General features: G+C 37.0%; 1 protein-coding gene across 2 annotated transcripts; it reads left to right on the top strand.

Annotated features, from left to right (window-relative positions):
- The first annotated feature begins 2,941 nt into the window (after positions 1-2,941).
- eda2r (ectodysplasin A2 receptor) lies at positions 2,942-17,633 on the top strand. Of its 2 annotated transcripts, none has more exons than XM_079608473.1 (7): positions 2,942-3,167; positions 5,845-5,935; positions 7,293-7,471; positions 7,663-7,751; positions 13,385-13,552; positions 13,663-13,767; positions 16,427-17,633. In XM_079608473.1, the coding sequence occupies exons 2-7, from the start codon at positions 5,852-5,854 to the stop codon at positions 16,897-16,899; spliced, it is 1,098 nt and encodes a 365-aa protein (XP_079464599.1). In that variant the 5' UTR covers positions 2,942-3,167; positions 5,845-5,851; the 3' UTR covers positions 16,900-17,633. The 2 variants fall into 2 exon arrangements, with proteins under 2 accessions (XP_079464599.1, XP_079464600.1); XM_079608474.1 differs by having other exon boundaries at positions 2,995-3,167; positions 7,312-7,471.
- The last annotated feature ends 311 nt before the right edge of the window (positions 17,634-17,944 follow it).

Below are 17,944 nucleotides of genomic sequence, written 5' to 3'. Positions count from 1 at the left end.
AGAATAGTAAGTGTTAGTATAAATTAATTAATGGGTCAAGTGATGACGAAAAAGATTCGTCTTCAGCCGTTTCTTGAAAATGGCTAAAGACTCAGCAGTTTGGCTTGAGCTCAAGTCATTCCACCGGCTTGGAACAGTCAAGGTAAAGGTCTGTGAAAGTGATTTTGTGCCTCTTTGGGATGGCACCACAAGGTGCAGTTCACACACACACACACACACACACACGTATTACATTACATGTTCTGGCACATAAGTCTGAAGAGTTTAGTTATAGGGATGCAGAGTCAGTGGTTGTTCTGTAGACAAACACCAGTGCCTTGAATTTGATGCGAGGGGCAATTGGCAACCAGTGCACTTTTATGAGGAGAGGTGTGATGTTCAGCTCAATAAAGACCACTCTTGCTGCAGCATTCTGGATCAGCTGCAGAGGCCTGCCAAAAGAGCATTACAATGGTCCAGTCTAGATAGAACAACAGCTTGGACAAGGAGTTGTGTAGCATGCTCCGATAAGAAGCGCCTAATGTTGTATAAGGCAAATCTGCAGGACCGGCCACTTCTAGCAATGTGGTCTGTGAAAGGTTCCTGTCTGTCCTGGGTTACATTTCCCAAAGGCAACTATGGTGGCAAGTTCCCTTGTTACCATAAGATTTCAATGGAACTTGCGACCATAGTTGGCTAACGATGCTTTTGGGAAATGCACCTCTAGACAGAGTTATGGTTGACGAACTTGAATGGAGAAGTTGAGAGGAAGTATTGGCTTGACTGAGACCAGAATCAATTTAGTCTTTGCAAGGTTGAGTTGAAGGTGGTGGTCCATCATCCAGCAATAAATGTCTGTCAGGCAGGCCGAGATGTGAACAGTTATACCGTCGGATCATCTGGCTGGAATTTGTATGCTCAGACAAGCACACATGCCTTCATTTAGGCATGGTCCTTAAATTCAAGCATTTGTGTGATATTTACAAAAGTTTTTTTCCTCGAATCAGTCAAATTGTACTTTTCCTATCCTGTTGTCTGATGTTTGTCATTATGGACTCTGTCTGGGACACCTTTATAGAACAACATCTGTCTTAGACTTAAATATAAGGTTGGACGTCAATGTGCGTTTTAGAGGTCAAAGCAAATCTACGCTTCTGATAAGAATGTGTGTTAAGTGGAAGAGGACAGGAACAGGCTGAGATAAGATTCAGGGATGAGGTGATCACACATCTTTGTCCACGACAGCACTCACGAGCCACAACAACAATGACCAAAATATTGGTCTCCTTTTGACAGGTGAAACGGTTCTGTTAATATAACATCCTGTTGTACTATTTGAGTTGCTTAAGATCGGTTAAGGGACAAAACAACCCATGCAAAACACAGTCTCTGACCTGATACAGTTCAGACACAATAACCCTGAAAAAATATGTCATGCACTCTCTCCCACTTTCTCTATCTGTTTTTTTTTCTTCCTTTGCCAAAACCACTACGACTAACTATGCAAGGCTAAAGTGCCCTCCTACTCTTTCAATCTCTCACACATATACCAGTTTCTGCCATTATCTTTTCATTAGCACATACCACACAAAACACTTTTCACTTGGCTTAGCATTTTTTTAATCGTTCGTATGTGATAATTGTAGAGAAAATGATCATAGGCACTGCTCGGGGGCTCAGGCACACAAAAATATGGGCGAGCACACATGGAAAAACACAAGGTATTCTCTATTCATTTTATCTAACCTCTCTGATTAGTGGATCTCACATCGGGTCCTGGCGGGTCATAATACTCACAATTCTATTGCATTTTACATAATTAACTTTAATAAAATAAAATTATATATCAGCGAGAGAGCAACTCACAACAACCCTCATGGAGAGAATATGTGTTTTTGTTTGGTTGGTAATGGTTTTTTCAGTCCATGCATTTATATTCGTAATACACAAATAACTTGTGTGTATAACGAATTCATCAAGCACACCATCACACAGAGAGAAAGACAGTACTCTTGAAAAACTAACACCAAGTATAATTAATTGTTGAGTAATGATGAGCATGTTAAAATGTTTTAAGGGGCATTTGGTGCATATCTGTGTGTCACCTTGCTTATCCCATTTTTCATTTGCTCATGAATAAATCAGCACCTATGCCTTCTATTTTCAATACGAATGAGGCAGGATAAATGTGGCCTGCTGTGGTACTTGCCAACTAATCATTGAGTTGCAGTGTTCAATTTAAGGTAATGCAATCTAATAACAGAATGCAATATATTACAAATGTAACTTAGTGCAATGCAATATGATGTGATGTGATGAGCTACAACTGAATATAATGTAGGCTACCGTCATGTTCTAAAACTATATTAATTGTTATGCAATTTAGTCATTTCTTCCCTATTGTGACATACATTTTGTCCATCGGGAATTGATTGGATCGTTGTGGTTTGCTATATTGTTGTGATCTCATGTGAGTGACGGTTTGTCTCAGTAAACCAACATGCCAGAAGAGATGTTGTTTCAAAATGGAGGGGAAGTTATTTTGATTAAAGATTATGGGGGCACATGCTAATGTGAAAAAAAGATGTGCACGGGTAAATAATGTATAATAAATACTGCAATATTCCATAAAAATACGAATTGTACATTTTGTATTATACTGTAAATATATATTGTATTTAAGTATTTATACTTTAAGTCTTATGTAATGTCATATGACTCCACATAAATTCATTATGGCCACCTTGCGTTCATAAGGGTGTGCTGCAACGATAGAAGCCATAAAATTGCTTCTTAAACTGAGTAAAAGCTCTTAGAACACATCGACTGTGGCTCGTTACAAATAAACAATCTATCAATAATTAGGTATCATTTTTATTTGAGATTCAGTTCCCTGTGAGAAATAAATTTGAATCGCAATTTCCATTCCAGAGCATTTCTCACGCGCATCCCTGTTTCTTCTGCAGCAGATTTCAGTCACAGCAGTGTGAACATGTCGGGACATGCCTGCTGTGTGTCCCCGTGCGCAGTCCACTGTAGCGCATTGGGCAAATGTGTGCCACTCAATAACTTCAACGACTTCAAACACAAGCTAAACTGGACCGAATTTACCCAAAGTCACAGGAGACGGTAACTCCAATGGGACAGAGAATTAAGTGACTGCTGCGCGTTGTTGCCCCTGCTGCAATGTAAGTGTGGATGAAACTACGTGACTTTACAGAGATTCATGATGTAGCTGGTACACTGCTCTCTACTTTTGAATCGTAGCAGTGCGCCCTACTTACAGTACGTAGTTCGGTTTGACCAGCTTTCTTGTATTTTAAGCCTCGGGAAAATGATTCCCAACAGATCATTTAAAGCAGGTATTTTTGTTTTAGATGGCACCTAAATGTGCGCTCTCTCTTGATCTGTTTCTCTTTGTTCTCGGTTTCAGAATGTATGAAAGTGGATGGACATAAATCTTTATTATTGAAATAACGTAAATAGCTGACTAGAAACGACCCCTCCCCCCCCAACTTTTAATGTACAAATGTGCATACCCAAATAATATCATATATAAAATAGTGGATTGGCCTATAAACAATCGACAAAGCACAATCTTTACAATTTATATTTTTTAAACAGAGTGTTCTAAAACGTTGTAAGTTTCAATGCGTGATTTTTTCACTTATAAATATGGACTGTGCAATTATTACTCCCAATTAGTTTTGGCAGATTCTGTTCAAGTAATTATCTACTGTTTACAATGTTTGGTTTTACTTAAAACATTTTTTTTAATCCATTTTTGAACTAGAATGTTCTAGCTAAACAGTTAGCCTAAATTTAATATGCAGCCTACATTTAATGATAATAATAATAATATAAATGAATTTATAGATATAAGATTGAATTCATATCTTGATAAAATTTAACCGAGCTTGTATTTTTATTGATTACTTAATCCTCTATGTAAAAAAAAAATGGTGGAATTTAAAACGTTTTAAAACAATTAAAAACCTTTAAACTACACTGTAAAACAATCATGTTAAAAAAAACTGTCAGCTGTGGTTGCCAGAAATTGGATTTTAAAAAATATTCTGACAATGCTTCAGGTATTACGGGATGGCATATTGGTTCCTGTATATTTTACAACTAATAACCGTATTCCATTAAGTGGGTAATATCCCAATCTACTCTATATGCTTTTACTGTACTGAGATCCACCATGATAATACAGGTGGTCAAATAGAAATCCACATAATGAATCAGAGTTCATCGTTAAGCAGCCTGCTATAAAACATAGCCAAAACGTGTGAATAATACGCCATCAGGGTAACACCCAACATTAATATAAAATATAGCACTAAACATTAATTACTCTACATTACACATGAATTACACATATGTACATTACTGATAAAATAAGATTTAAAAAATATATATATAATCTTATGTGATGTGTCAAGCTGGGAGTTCTGGGAATGTCCTTTTACTGTTTTTCACCCAGTGGCGAGGTCACATAAGGGCCAAGCCAAGGTGGCACTGGCCCACCAAATCAAAGTGGCTAGAATATACTACTAATGGTCTGGAAATAAAATTAAACTGCAAAATAAAATCTGTTGTGTATGTATAATTTGTAAAGTATTATTACAAATACATATAACATAATATAATATGTTTTTATTTCATCCCGGTATACTCGATCAGCTTTCCAGAGTCGTGACAGCAGCTATTTCTATATGCAGCGCAGCATCACAATCGATGATTTGCACTGATAATACCCACTAAACATTGGATGTCGGATAGACGTGCAGATCATGTCTATATTGGGTCCGTCGGTCCATGACCAATTCTGGGGTGCGTTTCCCGTACAACTATATAGCTCACTGCTTAACTACCATAGTACGATGCATCGTAGGAGAAATCAACTAGCTAGTCACGACTGTTTCCCGAAACCGTATGTCGCAAAGTATCGTTCAACCACGTTGGTTTATGACGTCTCGCACGTGGCGGACTAATAACTTATTTTAATTAATCTGTTTGAGATCGAATTAACGCTAGATTTTGTCATATAAGTTACAGACATGGCATCTGAAGACCATGACTCATTTTTCTCAGTTATTTTGCTTTATTACCAGACTCAATATTTGGCTCGTACTTACATAGTAGAGCACATGCGCAGTCTTCAAAAACGGTGCTTTAAATCTCTTGACAAACTAAAAGACGTAAATTACATTGGTATGTACTCTAAATAAATAACACGGGTTGTACTGAATGTCAGCTTGCTTATTTTGCTAAAGATGAGGATTTATTCAGTCTACATCTCATGTAAACTAGAAACTATGCTTCTAAACACAGCTCGAGAGCTGTCGTTCCAACCACACAAGTTTGCGATGCTGTTTGCGAACGTTCGTTGGAACGATGGTTTCGGGAAACACCAAATCGGTGAACTATGCTGATAACGACGGAACTTATGACCATAGTTGGCTAACGATGCTTTCGGGAAACGCACACCTGGACATCTATTCAACGTCCAAACTACTGTAGGTCCACAATTTGGACGTCCAACCATGACCCAACTTGGACGTCATATTGACATTCAACATTTGACCTTTGAAATGGGTAATTTTTTGGACGTCATTTGGACATCTATGACAGGTGCAGGAAATTTACATGATTAATATATAATATGTTTTATTTACAAATATCAACATTGTTGTTATCAACATGATGACTCTTTTGCAGTAAAAAAAAAAGAAAGAAAATGTTTTATAAAGAAATGAATAGCAGTATTTTACCTTCAGGCCTCATAGTTTTGAAATTAAAATTGATGTGTATTGGAAGCCTATGTGTAAGAGCCTAACTCTTTCTCTCTCCTTCTCTTAGATATGGAATGGATTGCTCGACAGACGAGTATTATCACAGTGGACAATGTCACAAGTGCCCACAGTGCCCACCCGGCCAAGAACTGAAAGAGGTGAGAGTGTGTGAGCGAGCCAGAGAAATCCCCTTCTGTGTATCTGCAATTTCAGGATTATTGTAAAGCAAGTGTTTGATTTTTGAAATTGAAAGTAATTAATTTAAACATTTAAAAAAAAGGAAAGAAATCAACATTTGAGAAGCCCAGGGGCTGTATGAAGAAAGGAACACCCATAATTAATTGTCACTTATTTTTTAAACGTTTGTAGATGAACTGTCATGTTCATCAACCCTTATTGATTGACGTTTGATTATGCAGTTAATATATGTGACCCGTGCTGACAAAATATGGCGCAATGAGCAAAAACTTGTATGATTTGTTTGAATCGGACAACAAATTAAACCAACACCTGTTTGAAGTCGATAGAGTCAGCAAAGTCAATCTTGAGAAAAATCAAGTTAAAGTTTTCTGAAGTTTCCAAAACAAAATCACCAAGCAACCATACCATAAAATCCCTGGTAATTACACCAAATTTGGCACATACCAAGTCTAAACCAAATATCTTTGTTTAGATAATATCAATGTTTAATTGAGCACTTTGAGCGCACGCTTCAGATCTGTCTGTCAGCATGAGTGAGATCGTTTTTCATGGACAAAGGAAAGGTAGGCCTACTCCTCCCAGACAACGTACAAATAATTCCGACTCCTTTTGCCAGCACAGGTCACATATATCCTGCTGGGGGCAGCTTAAACAAGCCTAAAGATGGTGGTTTTAGCTGAGGGGGGTTAGCTTGACAGACAAATGCCCTGTCTGACAAGACTGGGAGAAGAAACTAAGATGTTTAAGCTGTTTTACAACATGTTAATAATGCCAAATGTTCACAGATCACTTTTAATTTAGGCTATTTTATCAAGTTTGTAGTAACTGTTGGACTGGTGGTTTAGTAGTACTTGACAGACAAGGGAATACAACCTAAGGATAACATTTTTCTTTTTGCTTTATTCTATTTCTGATATATATTTTATTAAATATATATTTAATAAATTCAATAGATAATAGTTGAAATAGACAAAGTGCAATTGTCCTCTGTTCGTAACTATTTTAGTAAGGAGACATATAAAAATTAATATTAATTGCAATTACATTTTTTATGTTAAATCTTTGAAGGAGTCTTTTTGGTCTGTTTTATGATAAAGATATAGGTATATATAAATACATGTTAATAAAAATATGCTCTAATTTGTGGAGTAAATATGCTGTAATATGACATGCCTGCCACCAGAGGCATACACATGACCTTAAATGACTTACAAACAGGGCTAGGTTACAAAAGCTGTGTCCTCAGAAAATGTTTGACGCATCCAATGCACTTATCATGTTACTGAGTGCATTTGTGTGCGTGTGGGCTGTTAGGACTGTGGTTATGGTGTAGGTGTGTCGGCAGTATGTGGCGTGTGTGACTTTCGGTGGTTTAAGGAAGACTGGGGATCTCACCCTTGCGCACTGTGCCAGAACTGCCGCAGACTCAACAGACACCAAATCAAGCATTGCACACACACCAACAATGCAGCCTGCGGAAACTGCCTCCCTGGGTGAGACACACAACACACACACACACACACACACACACACAAAAAACCTTAATGAAACATATTGCTTATAGCTCATAATTTTTTATCAGCCCACACACAGTTATGACACATATTCACACTCAAATCAATATACGCACACACTTCCTTGTATCTTGTTTTCATACAAATTACTTTTTTTTTCCAAATTGAAGATTCTACAGCAAAATGCGATTGGATGGATTAGAAGATTTGGAATGCCTTCCTTGTGGCCCCGTCCCTTTTAGAAACATACTGTGTAGCCGTGAGTACCATACTGAAAAGTACAACTTACACCATCAGGACTTTGTGTCAAGTTAAAGCATGTCTCTGGACCACCCCTGAGTTATATTCAGTTCTGTTACACTTCTTCCAATATTTTTGAACAAAATGCATCATATTTCATTGGCCCACAAGCAGCACTTTAGTGTTGGACTGTGCTGGATATGACACTAAATCAAACTAATTGCCGTAAAGGAATAGGTTACTGACAATGAAAATTCTGTCATAATTTATTCATTATAATGATCATAATACATTGATTATTATAATGTATATCCTTTTGGGTGAATTCAATAAAATGGTATCAAAGTAGCTAAGAGTGTCTGTAAAAAAGTATATGTGGTTTGAGGTACAGTCTCTAAGTGCACTGGGCTGCTTTTCCCAAAAGCATTGTGAGCCCAAGATGATCGTGGAGATCATTGTCACCACCAATGGTCTCTACAATCCACCTAGCTCACAATGATTTTGAGAAATGCAGCCCTGATCAGGTTAAGTGAAAAACAACCGGATATTTAAACTATCCCCATTAATTTTAACATAAGAATAGGCGCGGCTGTTTGTATCTTAAATGTGCGAGGCATCCGGTGTCAGCCGGTTCTATTTATTTTGGCTGTACAACAACAGTCTATTATGCTCCTTGATACTACAAACTGATATTTGTTATCATATTGTCTAAATTTATGATCATAATCATTAAAATATTTATTTATAGTGCAAATTATTTTACTGTTTACTGCACTTTGTTACAGTTATATCCAAAGGCAATTCTGGTTTGTTTATTGACACACATTGCACAGGAACAAATGGAGCAAAAATTAAAAAAAATGACCACAGAACTGCATCCGGCATTATACTTTTGCCCAAAAAACAATGATTGCATCACTGCCCGTGCCTGCATATTCAACAGGCGCATAATTTCCATTTTGCAGCCAATCACATGGTATCAAAATTAACAACCAATTACAATTTACTGACTGTTAAACTTGGAAATCCCCTAAAGTTTACATAGTATTTGTGTAATCGCAACAGCAAAAACACTTTCTTGATAAATAAAGTTATCCAGCTAGTTATTTACTAATTAAATAACTTATAATAAATCAAAGTGTAAAATATCTTATTTCTGCATTGAAAAATAAGGTCGTTCGTACAGTAAAATTGTGGTAACCACCACCACTTCTTGCCTGTACGCCATCCAGCGCGTCATACTCCATCCTAGAAAATGGCAGAAATTTAATTTTGTTTTCCTTCTTGACACTCGTCTGATGTTTTAATGATAGTTGGCAAATCAATGTAAAAGATGCATTTCTGCCACCTACTGGACTGGAGTGTGTGGTGATGGCATAGTGATGGGAGAAACAAAGCTTTTAAACTCTAATACAATGAATCATTTTATTGAAACAACTGGATAATTGATTCGCTCAAAACACCACATGCAGGCGACACCTGCTGGTCAAAACATGTAAATGTTGTCACTTATTTTTAAATGTTTGTAGATGAACTAGCATGTTTTAAACCTCTGCTGTCAACATCATCAACCCTTTTTGATTGAAGTTTGATTATGCAGTTACTGTAATATATGTGACCCGTGCTGACAAAATGAGTCGCAATGAGCAAAAACTTGTATGATTTGTTTGAATCTAACAAAAAATGACACCTACGCCTGTTTGAAGTCGATAGAGTCAGCAAAGTCAATCTTGAGAAAAATCAAGTTAAAATTTTCTGAAGTTTACAAAACAAAATCACCAAGAAACCATACCATAAAATCCCTGATAGTATAGCATTTTAAATGCAATGTGGATGAAAAATGTCATATTTTATACAAACTTATTACAAAGGTTTTTATGAAAGTGTAATCTAATAATCATTAATATGAAGTTTTTTAATTGTGTTCTTTTATTCATTTTAAATGTTTGTTATGTGTTATAAGGTGTGTTTTTTTAGGCAGGACGTGGCTAAATAAATTAGAAACAATTAATTGCACACATTCATTAAAATTCCCTAAATTCATTAAAACTGCACCTACATTAAAAACTGAACTGAGACCAGTTAAAACCATATATTAGACTCTGGTTCATAAGTTCAGCAGATCAATGCCAGCGAACCATCAGAATCTCACGTTTCGAAACCAAGGTTCAAGGTTTCAAATTCATCCATTACAATTATGGTGCATTGCGGCTGCCATGTTTTACCTGTAAGTTAGTGCATTGGTGCAAAAGAGTCACAAATTCACTGCCATTATATAATTGAATTCACCCACCCTGATATTTATAAAAAAAAAATATTTTAGTGTGAACTATATCCCTTAGTTTATTATGAAAGATTTCCACATCATGAAACACAAACCCTTGTTAATGTACAGTTAATATTGACATACACATTTACCTTTTAATTTCATGCTCAAAGACACACTTTCTTCATGTTTTCATCCTCTCAAGGCTCTCTTTACCCCTGCACACTCTCACTCTTTCCATGCTGTCTCTCATGATCTTATCTGTGCTTCAGTATCTTTACTCCCTCTTTTCTCACTGTATTATCTCTTTTCTCTTTATTCTCTCAATGTGATTACGGGTGAAGTAAGAGTGGAGATATTTATCCAGCAAGGATCAGTCAATGCCCTGTGAAAGTGCTCAGCATGGACTGAGTGTCGATCCTCCCTGAACCCACTCCATCATGCATTGACAGGTGTTTTAGCATTCTGCTGATCAGATACACTGCCAGCAACAGGAAGAGGGATACATTTAGAAAGAGGAAACGGAAGGCAACAGAATAAGGCAGCTACAGTTGTTGTGTGTTTTTAAAGTGCAAATCATTGAGCTAATAACTGAGCTACTGATTCAAGACCATTTACTTGATATTCACAGGTTCTAAAATCTTTGGAATCTGTTCATTGTGTTGTAAAATAATAGTTTAGACACAATCGTAAAAATAAAAAGGGGGGGGGGGGGGGGGTCCAAACCTTTTTCAAGTCAAAACTAGAGTTCTGACTAGTTTACTCGTTGTTTTTATTTATGAAACACTACTTTCACCCAAACTGAAAAATAAAAACAAGGTTAAATGGGTAAATTTTCTAGAAATATTTTGGAGTCTTCATTATCTTTTCTGACATAGCCTACTCCAGTTCTTGTTAAAACACACTAGACATGCAAATTCTGTGCATTTTGGGCACTTTTTGTGTGAAATCATATTTGTTTTGTCCATCAAAATTTCACTTTAAAGGGCACCTATTATGGAATTTTGAAATGTACCTTTCATGTAGTGTGTAACATAGATCTAAGTGAACAAAAACATCCTGCAAAGTTTGAAATATGAAAGTGCACCGTATATAAAGTTATTGTCTTTCAAAAGTAAGAGTCGACTCGGAGTCATTTTTATGAATCGTTAGAAGACCGAAGCTTTTTCTCTGACTAGATGACGTCAACTTGTCAAGTTATTTGAATACGATACGCCCACTTATTGCGCTCCAAGGCCAGGGAAAACTTGATATTTCATATTCACTATACCACTAGACTATACCACAGACTATACTATACCACAGAAGTATAGTCCGAGCCTTGTGCTTTGTTCGCGCCATTTTTAAGACGATGGCTTTACTAACTTAAATGCAATCAAACTTGGAAACTGATATTGAAGGAAGGTTCAGTTCCAAGTGTATTTGCATCAGCTTCCTCCTCCGTATCACAACCTGTAAGTGTTATTAATAATTGTTGCTTTTATGTTTTATGTAGCATGCTTAATAATGATTTTGTTTGTTGTGTAAGCACCGTTTAGCTTCTAGGTCTTCAATGACATTGTATTGAGATATCTGAAGTGTTTGTCGTTGTTTTCGGAGTTGTCTTAAAGAATAGAGTAATACCTCGTAGTAACGTAACTGCATTTTTTTTTTTTTTTTTTTTTTTGTAAAAACGTTATGTTTATGCATCGGGCTAACGCAAACAAAGACTGATTGTGCTTTTACAATATGAACTCTGGGCTATGCTCGCTAACGTAACATTAAATTCATTATCTTATTTTTAGTTTTTTACTACAAACTACAAAGCAGTGGACTATAATCATTATTATAACACAATTGAATTGATAAAAGCATCATTGTACTCCGTGTTAAACAATAAGTATTATCTCTGTAAACACTGCTGGTCATCTGACCAATCAACGCAGATTAGCGTCGCGCAAAGGAGGGGTTTGGAAAAATTTGGGATTTGGGAGTCGGTGAGCAAATCAGGTAAAAATAAATGCATATTATACGACAACAAAAGTGTTTTTTGTTATTGCATGCATGTAAAACTGTTGTTGGGGACTCCCAAAACAACATTAGGAACATTTTAAATGTCATAATAGGTGCCCTGTAATTGAGTGTGAGCTGCGCAGCAAAAATAGACTCGGCGGCGAAACCCCCGCTTCACTGCTGCTCACGCGACGCTCCTGCTTGACGCTCACGAGCTGCTCCTCCCGGTGCAATTTTGGACAATTGATTAACATGCACACCGAAAAAAATGCGCACTGCTCATGTTTGCGGTGTGAAACGGCCGTAACGCTTTTTCTGTCAGTGGTAGAGTACCGGCTAGGCAACATGCGAGAAGTAGCGGTACGCAAGAAAAAGTGCAGGTACGCTTAAGAGTAAAATGTAGAAGTGCCGGTACTGCGTACCGGTGAGTACCGCTCCACTTCGAGCACTGGTTCCATGAAGAACATTTAACATTCTCATTTTATGGTTCTCATTTAACAACCATGGAACATTTTTAATCCAAAAGGTTATTTATAGTAGACAAAAAAAAAGTTCTTTAGATCAATAAAAGGTTCTTCACACTAAGAAAAAAAAGGTGCTTTTAAAGGGTTAGTTCACCCAAAAATGAAAATTCTGTCAGTAATTACTCACCCTCGTGTTGTTCCAACCATGTAAGACTTTCGTTCATTTTCAGAACACAAATTAAGATATTTTTTATTAAATCTGAGCTGTTACACTACTGGAACTCACTCGGAGGCCCAGACAGAAGAAAATTAATAGTTGAATAAAGTCGTTATTTTTGTTTGTTTTTGTGCACAAAAGGTATTCTTGTAGCTTGATAAACTTATGGTTGAGCCACTGTAGTCACTTGGACTATTTTAAACATTATCTTTACAAACTTTATGGGCCGGCAAATTTCTATCCCATAGAAGCCTATGGAGGAGTGATCCAGCTCTCAGATTTCATCAACAATATCTTAATTTGTGTTCCGAAGATGAACGAAAGTCTTACAGGGTTGGAAAAACATGAGGGTGAGTAATTACTGACAGAATTTTTATTTTTGGGTTACCGATATGTGGTTGATGTTCTGTGGAACACAGAGGAGTATTATCGATGAATAATAATAAATTAAGCGCCAATATGACAAAAAAAAGCACCATAAAAGTATATAATTTTTTTAAAGAATCGTTTCACTAATCTAACTGAACAATTCACATTAATCAGTCTGATGAACTTTTACTATTTACAGACATTTGTAAAAGACCTGAAACATTTAACATTTAAAATATTGAATGAGCTGTTCCACAAAAGAAAGAATGCACAAATAATGAATGAATTAACGAACGAAAGTTGGTCTTGGCAGTTTGCGTTCTAACTAATTATTCTGTTTTTAGGAGGAGAAGGGATTGGTGTGGCAAAAGTCCAAACCTCAGCCCCTCCTATCCAAAATGAGTCATCCATAGTGACCGCTTGTGCAGCAACAGCTGTATTAACAACTGTCCTGTTTGCCATTTTGTGTGTCACCTACCAGACACGGTCTTCACTCAGGAAAACATGCAAACGTATGAATATACATACTCACAATAAAATAAAATAAAGTTTAATCCGCTAATCCACTGAGTGTGGCTTAAAACATAAATGTAACTACCTTTTCATTCAACTCTATTCTCAGGTTGTTTATCACCGGTCAGCAACAGTCACCACGACAGTGATGCTGCCTCGGTTCCCATGCCAATCCTACACACAGTGATGCAGAACACAGACGTGGACAGATCAAGTGAGTGTGTATGACACAATGTGAATGCAACCTTTGCAGTGCTATCTGCAACTTATTATTATACACCACATGGCAAAACATCACCTTCAGAAAAAGATCATGAGTCTATTTAAAACAATCCTCTCAGCATGACAATATGGTGTTTCTAAAAGGGGTCCAGTGCACACTGATTAGCAGTGTTCTCCCATTATTATTTACCATGGATAAGAAAGAAACTATACCCTCTGTGTTTTTGTGAATAACCCTTAATATGGTCAATTAATATTAGAGTCAAAATCAGTTCACAATAGAAGGTCATTTCCTAGATAAATAAATACAAATTGCGGCATCAAAATATGGTTTTAGTTTCAGTGCTGAGAAAGAATATTGTATGTAACATTGATAACATATAGTACAGAGAAATACTAAACAATAATAACGAGCCTTTAATTATAAATTAAGCGTTCAAGCGCACTGATAAAAGTAATTTTAATGTGTCCGAAAAACAGAAAGCAGACTGTCTGGACATTTGAATAATTTATTGACAAAGTCAGTGTTGGCTGCAAAGATGAAGTTGACGATGCTGACTCGTCATCTCCACTGTACAGTGGATAGAGAGAAATGCACATAAAGTTAAACATGCCATGTAGTGCCTAAGCCTGGTACTAATTCAGCTTCCACAGTCCTCATGATTTCTTGGAAAATGGCTAATAATAGCACGCATATAGGTTAACATTAAGGTTAGAGCGAAAGGCCATGTAAAGTGGCAAACGTTAGGCTACTATGTTCATGTTTCAAATGATAAGCCAAGTTTCAGGTCGATGAACGTTTGGATTTCTTGCCCATCGTAATTACCAGCCATGTTAACGTTCTGTCTGTCACGGACTGCATGATTTCTCCAATTCCTGTGGAGTTTTTATTCGGCAAACAACCGACAAATTAAAATTTGGTTGACAATTAGGGGGCAGCCCTGTAATTTACCAATGGGTAATTTTTTATTATTATTAATTCACAATATATTTTCTGAAAAAAGGACTTATTTTGATTCTCAAGTAAATTTATCTTGTTTTATATTAGACCTTATTTAATTATAAAATTATTTTAGCAGTTTATTGCACCAAAATCATATGTGCGTATGCTTACAGTATAATAGTAGTGTATTAACTCTTACACTGTGTTGAAAACTGTGTTACACCTTTGGTGTTCCCGGTCAAAAATTACCCACCTTTTAAAAATTGCTTATAAATCGCTTGTTATACTGTATCCTCACCAAATATTGGATCATTCAATCTTTTTGTCAATTTGTTTTCATTCAATTAGGACAGGTTCGGTATTTATTTTTGCAACTGATTGATCATAAGCTCATTGATCTGAGCTTATGCATCTCAGTTTTTCAGTGAAAAAAGCATTATTTGTGGATAATGTTGTCAATATTCAACAAAATATGGAAACATTTCACTTTTTATCACACTAGTGTGCTTTAATGTTTAACCAGGAAGTTTATTTTGAAATGGTTTTATTTTGTACAAAATGGCACAAAGTCACACTTTGTGGTGTTCCTGGTGAAAAATTACCAGCCTACAAAACAGTGGGCCCTATCTTGCACCCAGCGCAATTGACTTTGTACACCGACGCATGTATCATTCCTATTTTGCACCCACGCACAGAGGACTTTTCCCTCCACAGACGCACGTCGGTAAATTAGGGAATGAACTTGCACTCGCGCGGGCGAATAGGGGTGAAAAGAGGAGGCGTGTTCCGGCGCAAAACTCCCCTGGTGCTGTTTTCCAGTTTTAGAAAGCAATTCCGCCACTGACCAGGAAAAACCCAGTCTAAACCCAGTGGCGCGTTACGCGTTAGTGATATGGTATTTTAAGGGCGCGTGCTTGGCCATAATGTAGCGTGTTAACGCGCATAGGCTACACTTTGATTCTCTAATATAAACAGACGCAGCAGTTTTCATTTTTGCAAAGCATACATTATTACAAGGAAAAATATTAACACACGAGGGAAATCATTGTTGTGTCTGTGATGATGTGAAAAGAATCTATCTAGATTAAAAAAAATATTTATTTCACGTTACGCCCAAACCACACCTGAATAATGAAGCTACTTCAGGCCAACCCCTTTTAGATTTGCGCCGGGCGCAAGAGGCATTTATCCCGCCGGGAAAATAGCAACAGCGCCGGGATCCGCCCACAAAGTTACTTGCGCTTTGCGCTTTGACACTTGTGTTTCACATCGTTAAAATAGGGCCCAGTAACTTATAATTATCTCGTTATGCTATATTATCATGTTTGCAAGCACACATATACATACAGTATCTGAGTATGAACATGCTCCTGAACACTACATTTTTCTCTTATTTTCAATGGATGGTAATTTTTTACCAATATAAGCTCAGATCAATGAGGCCTACAATCAGTCAGTTTCAAAAAGAAATACAAAACGTGTCCTAATTGAAAGAAAACAAGTTGAAAAAAACATTGAATCCAATATTTGGGGATAATATAGCATAACGAGAGATTTATATGCTTTTTTTGTAGGCCGGTTATTTTTGACTGGAAACACCACAAGTAACAAGGTGGGGGAAAATCCCAAAATTTATCCCAAAAAAATTATAATGTAGTTATACCACTGTGTGAGCAAAGTCTGACTTTTGTGGTCTGTATCCTGTAAGATGCTTGCCTGCCATTGAAGGACCCCAGCATGCTTGATGACATCACCGCCACGATAACCTCTGATCTTGGCCTGCATGAGTGTGAGTTTCTTCCTCTGGTGCAAAGCTCAGCCTGCACTGATCCAGCAACGGGAGTCATCATGCAAGCAACAGAAACACATGATGTTTCTTCTTTAGACTCTGCCCTCTACAGCCAGCATATCATTCTCACTCTGGCAGGAGGACAGTCTACAGTGAGACCCTGCTGTGGCGTAGAGCAGCAGACAGCCTGGGGGCTTCATGCTCCAGTAGAGTGTTCTGAACTGGACCTTCAGCACCTCTCCATCGCCTCAGAGATCCAGACATTTAGAACTTCAGACTTCTTTGCCAGAAATATCCCACAATGTATGGGCTCAGACTCCACTCTGCCCTCAGGCCTAATGCTGCGAGACATGGAGAGAGAAAGAAGAGAAGGCGGAAAAGGAGATTGTTAATGTGAAGAGAGATCACACCTGCGACGGTAATACGACACAAAGATGCAACATACACACTCAATACAAACTTATGTAAAAATTCTGCCTGTGAATTTCTTTCAAGTAGTGTGTTAAAACCTGTATGACTCAACTAATGACAGTTAATGATGTCTGATGAAGATTAAGAGGTCTGAGGTTTCTGTGATGTGAGAAACAGGTGCTTAGCCACAAAAGAGCAACATGAGAGTGAGTAAATGATGGAAAGTTATAATTTTTAGGTGAATTACACTACAGTTCAAAAGTTTGGGGTCAGTAAGATTTTTTTTCTCTTATTTTAAGAAATTAATACTTTTATGCAGCAAGGATAGTAAAGACATATTGTAGATATTGTTACAAAAAATCTATTAATCAAAGAATCTGAGGGACAAAAATAAACATTCAACATTTATAATAAGACATTTTTCATTTTAAGAGACTTCTTTCAAAAACATTCCAAAAATCGTACCGACCCCAAGCTTTTGAATGATGTATTTCTTTCAATTTTGTACCCTTAAAAATATCTCTGTTCAATAAAAGCTCACTGCTGTCTTCAGTGAAAGTCCAGGAAATGGATCATTACCTCCTGAAGCTGAAAACTACTGACACTGGTACTGCACCTCAATGATGCGGGTCATGTTCTGCTTTGGTCATAATATGTTTACTGATTTATGTGTGCAGTTAACTATTAGACCTGCTATAAAAGTCTTCATAAACCCAAGAGACTGGACTTTTTGCTAATCACAGGAGTTATAACTAATTCTGTCAGCACCACTATCGTCAAAGGCCAACCAACATGAATGTAATGCAGACATCATTAATTCAATCATTAATTCAAATGTTAATTTACAACATAGTTCGAGAATTAATCTGATTCAAAGGGAAATCAGAATGCCAAATCCTGACTGGCGAGAGGAGGAGCTGGGGAGGGAGGAGGGTAATTCGCTCCTGAGAAACGCGATAGCTGCTGATAATACTAAAGGAGCTTATATATATATATACGGTGATAGGCGTCATATTCCTATAGATA

Source organism: Phoxinus phoxinus (genome assembly GCF_949152265.1).
Source record: "Phoxinus phoxinus genome assembly, chromosome: 3".
Taxonomy (NCBI): Eukaryota; Metazoa; Chordata; class Actinopteri; order Cypriniformes; family Leuciscidae; genus Phoxinus; species Phoxinus phoxinus.
Note: the sequence above shows the minus strand (reverse complement) of the source record. Positions and strands in the feature narration are given on the sequence as shown.

Bases quoted from the DNA above. Each gene is read 5' to 3' on its own strand.
- eda2r (XM_079608473.1), top strand. From the start codon at position 5,852: ATGGATTGCTCGACAGACGAGTATTATCACAGTGGACAATGTCACAAG. The intron at 5,936-7,292 runs GTGAGAGTGTGT...GTGGGCTGTTAG, and splicing joins CCGGCCAAGAACTGAAAGAG to GACTGTGGTTATGGTGTAGG. The intron at 13,553-13,662 runs GTATGAATATAC...CTCTATTCTCAG, and splicing joins ACTCAGGAAAACATGCAAAC to GTTGTTTATCACCGGTCAGC.